At 45.0% G+C, this 10,820-nt stretch overlaps 1 protein-coding gene across 1 annotated transcript in view; it reads right to left on the bottom strand.

The window, feature by feature from the left end:
- The window catches only part of STK32B (serine/threonine kinase 32B), a 416,355-nt gene that overhangs the window by 108,634 nt on the left and 296,901 nt on the right, over positions 1–10,820 (bottom strand). Inside the window, exon 5 of the mRNA XM_003800212.1 lies at positions 4,334–4,371. Within this exon, the coding sequence (XP_003800260.1) occupies positions 4,334–4,371 (38 nt within the window). The remainder of the gene's footprint in view (positions 1–4,333; positions 4,372–10,820) is intronic.

Raw genomic sequence — 10,820 nt, 5'->3', positions numbered from 1 at the left:
AAAGAAATAGCTGAAAATGTTAACAAATGGAAAAACATACCATGCTCATGGCTGGGAAGAATCAACATTGTTAAAATGTCCATACTACCTAAAGCAATATATAATTTTAATGCAATCTCTATTAAAGTTCCATTGTCATACTTTAAATATTTTGAAAAAATAATACTTCATTTTATATGGAATCAGAAAATACCTCGAATAGCCAAGACATTACTCAGAAATAAAAAAAAAAGCAGGAGGAATCACGCTACCAGACCTCAGACTATACTATAAATCCATAGTGATCAAAACAGCATGGTATTGGCACAAAACAGAGAGGTACATTTATGGAACAGAATAGAGAGCCAACAGATGACTCCAGCTACTTACTGTTACCTGATCTTTGACAAGCCAATTAAGAACATTGAGTTGGGAAAAGACTCCCTATTTAACAAATGGTGCTGGGTGAACTGGCTGGCAACCTGCAGAAGACTGAAATTAGACCCACACCTTTCACCACTAACTAAGATTGACTCTCACTGGATTAAAGATCTAAACTTAAGACATGAAACTATAAAAATACTAGAAGAAAGTGTAGGGAAAACCCTTGAAGAAATCGGCCTGGGTGAAAATTTTATGAGGAGGACGCCCTGGGCAATTGAAGCAACATCAAAAATACACTATTGGGACCTGCTCAAATTAAAAAGCTTCTGCACAGCCAAAAGCACAGTAAGTAACGCAAATAGGCAGCCCTCAGAATGGGAGAAGATATTTGCTGGTTATGTCTCTGACAAAGGTTTAATAACCAGAATCCACAGAGAACTCAAACGTATTAGCAAGAAGAGAACAAGTCATCCCCTCTCAGGGTGGGCAAGGGACTTGAAGAGACACTTCTCTGAAGAAGACAGGCTCATGGCCTACAAACATATGAAAAACTGCTCACCATCCTTAATCATCAAAGAAGTCAAATCAAAACTACTTTGAGATATCATTTAACATCAGTAAGATTAGCCCTTATCACAAAATCCCAAAATCACAGATGCTGGCGTGGGTGTGGAGAAAAGAGAACACTTCTATGCTGCTGGTGGGATTGCAAACTAATATTTCCCTTTTGGAAAGATATCTGGAGAACACTTAAAGAACTAGAAATAGACCTGCCATTTGATCCTATAATTCCTCTATTAGGTATATATCCAGAAGACCAAAAGTCACACTACAATAAAGATATTTGTATCAGAATGTTCATTGCTGCCCAATTCATAATTGCTAAGTCATGGAAGAAGCCCAAGAGCCCATCGATCCACGAATGGATCTGTAAATTGTGGTATACGTACACCATGGAGTACTATGTAGCCATTAAGGAAGATGGAGACTTTACCTCCTTCGTGTTTACATAGATGGAGCTGGAAAATACTCTTCTTAGCAAAGAATCCCAAGAATGGAAGAAAAAGTATCCAATGTACTCAGCCCTATTATGAAAATAATTTATAGCTTTCATAGGAAAGCTATAATCCAATTTTAGCCCAGGAACATGGGGAGAGGGGAGAGGGAGGGGAGGGGAGGGGAGGGGGAAAGGTGGGTGGAGAGAGGGTGATTGACAGGATCACGCCTATGGTTGATTTTATAAGGGTACATGTGAATCTCTCTAAATGTAGAATATAAATGTCTTAACACAATAACTAAGAAAAAGACATGCAGGCTATGTCAACCAGTTGGATGAAAGTATTTCAAATTGTATAGAGAAACAGTATACTGTACCCCATGATAGTATTAATGTACACTGTTACAATTTAATAAAAAGAAAAAAAAGAAATTAAATATAGAAAAAATAAACTTATTTGCTCTTGGAGAAAAAAAAAAAAAAAGATGCTATATCTTCCTTCAACTCCATCTCACCTCCATGCATGGTCTCTCTGCTTTGCTGCTAACCCAGAGACCCCAAATCTCACCACAGAATTAAAATGCCCTTCCTAAAACATAAAACTCACCTGAAAGATCAGAGAGAAAAGTAGACACCGAGCCTCAGAGAAGCTTATCGGAGATGTTTGGACTTTTTGTAACTAGCTGATCTTGAATGTTGTGAATAAAATATTAATACATTAATTCAAAATGTTTACATCTCACTGGAAGCACATCTAACCACCTTTTTTTCTCTGAAAAAAACATTCAGTGTGGTCAGTGATAGAACCCCAAACTGTAATGCAGTTTACAAAAGGTATGAGTGGGTGCCAGCAGAGGCGCACCTTTAGGGCCCCTCAGGGACACACACCGTCCTGCTCCCCATGTGCATTAAACAGCACATGTTTAATAGTAAAGGATTAGGAAGTATAAGGTTAATAAATAAAAACCCACAAAATAAATGGCCGTCACAGTCCTTAGACAACTACTTATCTCTCATCTCTGTAATTCTGCTCCACTCTGCCCATGGCCTGTCCTGTGAAATGACCCTGCTGCACATGCCAGTTCCCCACCTCAGGCCTCCTGACCCCCCTGAGTTCCCACAATGCCTCTGACCACACCATGAGACCCACAAGCACCAAGACCTCATGTGCTCCCTTCATCATCCCATCCCACAGCCTGGCACACAGCAGGTGCTCCAGGCCAAGACTTTGTGTGATTCCTTCATCATCCTACTCCACAGCCTGACACATAGCAGGTGCTCCAGGAGGGGCCATGGGCATAGGCACCTCTCTTTTCTTTCCTTCCTAGGAGAGATTTGCCTTTTCTGAGAAAATTGCCTTGCCCATAAATTTCTTGTCTGCACTACCTAAAAAGAAGGGTTATCAACCACTCACCTGTTAGTATAAGTAGTGCATTCAATGCTCCCTCTAGACACCCAGTGGAGACTCCTTAGAGTGGGAGCTTGGAGAAGAAAGAAGAGTTGGGGCACAGGGGCACTTGGGAGGGTGCTGCAAAGCCAGAAGGCAAGGCTAGGACATGGTACCAGCCAGCTATATGATGGGATGGTGAAGGATGGGGCACTCAGAAGGTCAGGGTGGGATCTGGAAGGAACGTCGAAGAGGGCTGAGGTGGAGTTGAGGAAGGGTGAATAAGGGATAGGATGGACAGAAAGCCAAGAGCACATAAAGGAGGAGATCCAGAGGAGGGAGCACACAGGCAGCCTGCCTCTCTGTGTCCTCCTGTGCAAAGGCTGCAGGACAGCAGTTGTCACGGGCTGTGAGAGCCAAACAGGCCTGGGTTACCCTACAGGATCTCTGAGTCTCATTTCTGCATCAGTAGAGTGGCTGAATTATTCCTGTTCCTGGCTGAGTTTTGTTTCTGGACAGCTCTCAGGGCCTGGAAGACTGTCTCTGCCAGAGCTCATTCTTACCAGCAGGGCAGGCCCTGAAGAGGCTGCCCAGAACTCAGCCCCTTGCCCAAAGTCACACTGCTGGTTGGGGGACTCAGCCAAGCCCAACACCTGAGGACCTTGACTTCAGATACATGTGGTGACCTCCTTCAGTTTTGCCTCCTCTTGAGCCTCCATTTGGATCCTCAGCCCTGTCCTGTGCTCCTGGTAGCTGGATACCATGGCTGTCCTGGCCAGGAGTACAGTGGCTTCAACCCCACTGCCCTGAAGTGTTCATGCTGCATCAGCACACGGTGCAGAAGTACAGACAGTTGCAGCTCCACTCCCGTACACAGAGGTGCACTGGCAGTTCATGGAAGGTTCTAGAGGAGCTGTGAGACAGAGCCATGACCTCAGCCTGTAGGGATGGGGAGGGAAGTGTGGGGAGCTATGAGAAGAGGTGATTCACCAATGGCACCTCTGAAAAGTCACCACTTGCTCCCTCCAGCCCACCCCTGAAAGACCTTGAGGTCGGGCCCCTGGGAATTTAGTTTTCAGGTCTGCAAGGCTGATATTGGCATCAACTACAGTGGATTGTCAAGGCCGTTGAGCGTTCTTGAGCCTGTCCTGCACTCATGGTCCTTAAAGTTTGTCGGTCATCTCATGCCTGGAATGCCAGCCCCAAAGTCAGAGGCCTAGGCTCGCTGAAGCAGATTGGAGCCTAGACTCTGACGAGACCAAAGTCAGAAAGCCATTGACATAGGGTCTCCCACTCAAAGTGTGGCCTATGGACCAGCACTGAGGGCCACCTGGGAGCTGCTAGAAATGCAGAGACTCAGTCTCCAAGTGAGACCTGCTAAATTAGCTCAAGAAGATGCCCAGGGGATCTGCATGCACCTGAAAGAAATCTGGAGAAGGCTGACAAAGCCCTGGTTCAAGTTCACTGACGATGAGGAGGAGGGATATAGTCAACCCTAAAACCCAACCCAACAAGAACCTCCAACTTCCCAGTGCCTCAAGCTTTCTGCTGAAAGATTCCTCATGAAAGATTCATAACAGGCTTACCGTGCTCGTCCAGCAGGATGTTGTCTGGTTTTATGTCTCTGTAAGAGAAAATAAAGAAGCTGGCAATGTGATTCCTGTAGCCCACAAATACATGTTCAGGACACACTCACGTTTCCCTAGGCCCAAGGGCTCAGCGAGCAGGACAGTAATTGGTATAACAATGGAGCACCTATATTCTCACTTTCTTCTTCTCTTCCCTGGAACTGCAATATATTCAATTGTTTCAATATATAGAAGAACCTCTGTAGTTGGCCACCCAAGGGACAGTCATAAACTGATCAACTTATGGAGGTGGTCAACATAAGGAACTAGGCCTACTGTACTGATACGAACATAGGTCATTACAAAATTTTGAGATATACAAAAATCAAGAAACGTAAAATCTGTATGGATGGAAACATACAAGCTCTCCCAGCAAACACCAGTAAGTGGTACAAGTTGAGACCTGTGCAGGTGAAATCAGAAAGGACACTATGGAGTGTGTTCCTTGGAAGTGAAATAATGGACCAGAACACAGGCTATCTCAAAACTTTCATAATGACCCACGGTACATGTGGTGCATGTCTGGTCTATGAAAGTTAGGTCCCTTTAATGAGGTAGTCAATGAAGGGAGGTGGTCAGCTATGAAGGTTCTATTATATTTTTTCCTGAATAGTCTTCATGGTTGGCCTCTCAGTTCCAGCTGTCATGGTCACACATGCTCATTGGGCAGGTGGAGGCAGCAGGTGGGGGCATTTTCTTCCTCCTGGGGTACTCGTGGATGTGAGGGTGTGGCTGAGCTCCCCTCATCTATCACAGACATGGGCAAACTATAGTCCTAGGCCTGTGAAGAAGAGGTGATTTGTACTATCTGTGAGCTGAGAATCACTTTTAAGTCTTTAAAGTTATAAAAACAAAACACCAGTACGCTCACACACACACAAACAAAAAGGAATACACAACAGAGACTAATGTGGCCCTCAAAGCCTAAAGTACTGATTATCTGGCCCCTTATGAAGAAAGTCTGCAAACCTCTTTTCAGGGTAATATGATGAACCACATGTAGCAAAGGCTGGTCAGGGAGTTTCCGGAATACTCCGCTTCACATCACCATCACACCAAAGTGCCTCCCAGCTCACTTTGTACTTGTTAATGGCCAGAGCTTTGGTTTCTTCATCCCTGCATGACCGAGCCTAGCACAGTGCTCATCACTAGTAGACATGCATGTGAAGCTTGAGTGTAAGAATGAGAAAGTGAAGAGAAGTCAACTTCACTCCAATTTGCTCATAATAAGGTGCTTTTTACAACTATTTTACAAAGGCTTAGATTTTCACTCATTTGTAATGTCAAATCTACTAAGACTAATGATAGCTTTCTTCAAAATAAAAAGTCATTGCTCCCAAGGTCATCAAATATTAATTCTACCTGAAAACACTGGGGTTGTTCGTAATCATGCAGTACAATGTCTTTTGGTTTGAAGATGGAAGAAACACTCATTTGTATCTTATAATTTTTATTTTCACTGTGACTTTTTAAGTCTATGAGCTTTTATTTTTACTTCAAAGACAAAGATTTGAAGCTGACGAGTTTTGATGAGCATTCGGTAAGTGGGCTCTGTGGCTGAGGTCACTAAATATCCACTGTGAACAAAGAGATTGCTGTGGAGGTGCTTAGGAGTGATGAACTTAAGAACCTACACAGAACAGAAAGCAGAAGACCCAGAGTCAGGTGTTTGTGGATCAAGTCAGCAGATGCTCCACTCGGCCCCTGCCCAGGGGGCTACCAGCAGGTTTCTTAAGAAAAGGTGATAAAAGGGGGAAAAATTTGTATCAAGAAAAAATATATATACAATATTTGAACATCATGGCCCAAATATTTTTATGTTATTTGGATAAAGATATAGAGGCATACCACAGAGATATTATAGGTTCAGTTTCTGAACATCACAGTGAAGTTAATATTGAAATAAAGCAAATTACACATACACAAGGGAATGAAAACACCATACCTATATTCAAGCTCGTTCCTTAAGGTTTCCCTAGGACTGGGATGATGTCGTGTGGGGTATGGGGATGAAGGAGTTGGCCGTGGCCCAGGGCGTATGAGCCAAGAAATGTCTTTGGGGCCACAGACTAAGACACAGGTGGGCAGGGTGAGGGGATCCTAAGGAGGTGTATTGGGTTCAACAGTATCTCCCCCAAATTCATGTTCACCCCGAACCACAGAATGTGACCTGATTTGGAAATGCCATCTTTGCAGATGTAATTAGTTAAAGATCTAAGTCATCCTGGATTTAGGCTATGTCTTTATGTCTTTATGGGGTAAAGGAGATGACGATGTATGAATATACAAGAGAGAAGACCCTGTGGGAAGAGGGAAGCAGAGACTGGAGTGATGCTGTCAGAGCCGAGGATCTCCTGGAGCCACCAGAGGATGGGACAGGCCAGGAGCAACTCTCCCCAAAGCTTTCATAGGAAGCTCAGTCCTGACTATGCTTTGATTTTGGAGATCTAGCCAGAAGTAGGAGACAATACATTTTTGGTGTTGTTTTAAGCCACCAATTTTGTGAATTTGCTGTGGCAGCCATAGGAAGCTAACATGGCAGGCATAGTGGAAGGAGACCCTGCAGAGGGGGGTGGCCAATAGCAAGGGGTAGCTAAAGTCCCTGATGACCATAGCACCTCAGCTGTCCAAGTCCCTGCTTCCACATCAAACAGGCTCTGCTCACAGCACCTCATATCTTAAGAACAAAACAGGGGCACAGATGTGGCCAGTTTGGTCATTAGACCCCACAGGTCCCAGGAAAGGGGTTGTGCCATCAGAAGTGTCCAGCTCAGGAGGTAGACAGCCTGTGTTCCACCTCTACCCTCCTCTCCAACTACTTGCATGATCCTTGTCTGTGCCAAGTCCCTTTGCTCCGTGGATTAAACATCTGATACATTACGCATGTTCCTTCTGTGTCAACCTTAGCTCAAAACAGAATCTCAGTCATTTAAGGGATGTCCCCTCTGTGGTCACATAGTGAACAAGGTGGACCCATCTAGCCAAATGGAGCTTGCCTTCCAGAGAAGAAGCAGGCCAACAAGCACACCAAGAAATGACACGATTGCGTGCTGGACAAGTGCTTTGTCAATGTAAGAGTGATAAGGTTCATAAATTTGGAAAGGACAATTTTACTTCTCCTAAAGTTTTTCAGCCTGTAGACTGGCCATCTCATAGGCTGGGAAGCATAGCCTTGGGGAGAAGCCAAGAATAAGCACTCCCAGGGAATGGTAAAGGGGACAGGGGTTTAGGCTGAATATATGTATTTAATGAGCTACACAAGGGTCATGAGTATGATGCATTTATGAAAGAAGGAACGTGCAAAAGCACAACTGAGTTTCATGCCCCTTCATAGGTCACATGTGGAAAAAGATAGTGGCATTAGCCTGATCTGAGGGTGGAGTTTTTGGCCCTCTGACATCAAAAGGTGAGCAGAAGATACCAGTCAGGAAGAATGCTGCTCACGTGTGCCAAAACTTTACAATGGAAGGGGCAGTCATGGGGTTGGCTGCAATCATCCATAAAGCAAGTCTTCCCACAGGCTGGCTCCGTTTAGCCCTTAGAGAAGAAAGCTTCATGGCAATTAGTGAAGGAGAGGTATAAAGAGATGTGTCCGACTTCTCATCCTCTCATGACTGAGATTTCAGTTTTTAAGGTTTCTCTGGGTGCCTTGGCCCAAGAGGGCTTTGTTCAGTCAGTTGGGGAGCTTAGGATTTTGTTTTTATTTTTCAGCTTGAAAAAAGTAAACCAAGGTCTAGAAAAGAGGGGACTTGGATTCAGCAGGTGGTCAGCAAGGCCTCTGCAGAAGCGTTGACATTAGGTTGACCTCTGAATGGCAAGAAAGAGCCAGTTGTGTACCAGACAGGAAGCAATTTCTCATTTTGCAGATGAGGAAGCAAAGGTTGAGAGAAGAAGTGATTTGACCCGTGATGTGCTTCTAGCCCACAGAACCTGGCAAAAGTCAAGAGCGTCACCCCCCAATTTGGATATGTTACATGGCAAGGTTGGTAGGATGCTATCCCCACAGTTAGTTGTATCATGTTACGTAAGACTTTGACTTAGCAGCCTAGAGCGTGAGGTACCGTGTGTGAGCAGGCTACATGGCAAGGAAATGCAGGTACCCCTAGGGGTGGCCATGACCTCCAGCAGACAGGTAGTGAGCAAATGGGGCCCTCAGTCCCGCAGGCATAAGAACTCAATTCTGCCAACAGTCACATGAGCTTGGGAGGGGACCCTGAGTTCAAGAAAGGAATGCAGCCTAGTGGGCACCTGGGTTGCCGCTTTATAAGACCCTGAGCAGAGGACCCAGTTCTGTGTGCCTTGACTCCTGATCCAGGGAGAGTGAGAGAAAATAAATGTAAGCTGTTTTAGTTGTTAAGTTAGTGATAATTCGTGACACTAGCTATATGACCTTGGGCCACTTACTCTGAGATGCGTCTCCCTCCTCTGGAGAGTGAGAACACAAATGGCTCCCTTGCTGTGGCTGTGAACCTGTGGTGAGATGACATTAGCCAAGTGCCCAGTGCAGCTCCCAAGGTGTAAGAAGTGCCGACATAAATTACAATGATGAGACTATCCCTGCTCTTTTAAAAGAGTAGGGAGAGCTTAGGGACAGATTCTCAAGGTGGAGCAAGGCAAATTAGGTCTCTCTCACATGGCATTCTCTGGGCAGAGAGATGGAGTATCAGAATCACTTGCGATTTAATTAGGGTAGCATTTTATGGGCCAAGCATGGTATCAGACCCTTCAGGTCAGCTGGTTTATGGACCATTCCTCCAGCTCTATTTTTTAAATTGACCACGTCTCAGTTCCAGAGCATTGTGCTGTTGGACACAGGCTTGAACGTCCAGAAAGGGTGTTAGGGGTCTTGTGTGGATAGGAAAGCCTGCGACAGTGTTTTCTGGTGACAGGCCCATAACTTCAGAGCTGGGCAAAATGACACTTTCATGGAAAGTGTGCCTGTGAGGCCATAAAACCCGGTCCTGCTATTGAATTATTCCATAGGCCACAAATAAAACAAAGCATAAAATGTCGGCTGGGATATTTTAAAAAGCAGCAAAGAAATGGCTCTGGTCCAGCAGAGCCCATGTCCTCCTGGCCTTCCTCTGTAGCCCATGCACAGGCTATAGAGGAAGGCCGGGAGGACATTTCTGCCTGTGTCCCTTAGCAGGGGTTTCTTAGTATTCTATGCTGGCAACCTTATGCCGCAGTAAAGCCAATTAAAAACCCGAAGCAAGTCGTGCTGGGGAAGTGAACATTTACAGCTCTTTTATTGCTGGCAAAGGGAACACACTGCCCATGTACCTGGGAGTGGAGGTGGCAAAAGACACACAGGAAAGACTGTATTCCAGACCTGAGTATACCCACTGCTGGCCCTGTAGACACGAGGACACTGCCCTCTGTGAGCCTCTGTTTCCTCAGCCATAAGCTGGATAATAATATGCTGTCCATGTGGTTACAGTGAGGATTTGACGAGACGGTTCTTATGGGAACGTCCAGCACACAGGAGACACAATTGCTGCTGACAAGAGAGGGAGGCAACCTGTTTTCTTCTGTAGTCAGGTTGCACCCACAGAGGAGGCACTGGGGAAGGATGGCCAAGGGCATTTACTGACGCTGGAGAGTGATCAGAGGGTTCACCACGTGACCTTAGCTTGAACAGGACTTTGTCCTCATCCAGCAGCAGCAAACCCAAGTGGGCCAGGACACTAAGGAACTTGGTTCTCAAGTTTTGAAATCTCTCAGCACATTGGCACAGATTATTCAGCTAGAAACCGTAACGAGTAAGAAACTACATGTCATCAGCACTCAGGAAATGTTGCTTTTTTCTCACCTGTTTCCTACTTTCTGTGGAGGCAGACCAGGCACAAGTCCCAGCCCTCAATATGACACCTCCATGTTAACAGCAGCACCGAGAATGGCCACAGCTGACCTTTACGGGGTGCTTACTGTGTGCCAGGGCGACTGGAGTTGACAGTGTGCAGTGTAGTTACTAAGTGTTGAGTACCATGGAGAGGAGCCCTTTCTGCATTGCTTCGCGCAATCCTGACACAACACTTACAGGCAAATATTGGTGCTCCTAGTTTATTGATGAAGAAAAAACTATTTATAGAGGGTCAAGGACATGCCAGGTTCCTCCCTGCTATTTGTCAAAGGTCTGTTAAGACCTTGTCTCAAGTTAAAATCTAGATTAATGTTCTCTGCCTGTGGGTGGGAACTAATAAAAGAATTAGGGTTCCCAGGACCCTAAAATAGGCAACAATAATTTGAGGAACATGTTTGTAATAAATACCTGATTTGATTTTTTAAAATTATGTTATTCTCATTTCAGGATAGTTTTCATTTTATTTTATTTTATTTTATTTTTTTTTGAGACAGAGCCTCAAGCTGTCCCCCTGGGCAGAGTGCGTGGCATTACAGCTCACAGCAACCTCCAACTCCTGGGCTCAAGCGAGTCTCCTGCCTC

Source organism: Otolemur garnettii, unplaced genomic scaffold, assembly GCF_000181295.1.
Source record: "Otolemur garnettii isolate 467f Iridium unplaced genomic scaffold, OtoGar3 scaffold00171, whole genome shotgun sequence".
Taxonomy (NCBI): domain Eukaryota; kingdom Metazoa; phylum Chordata; class Mammalia; order Primates; family Galagidae; genus Otolemur; species Otolemur garnettii.
This window is presented reverse-complemented; position numbering and strand designations above follow the sequence as displayed.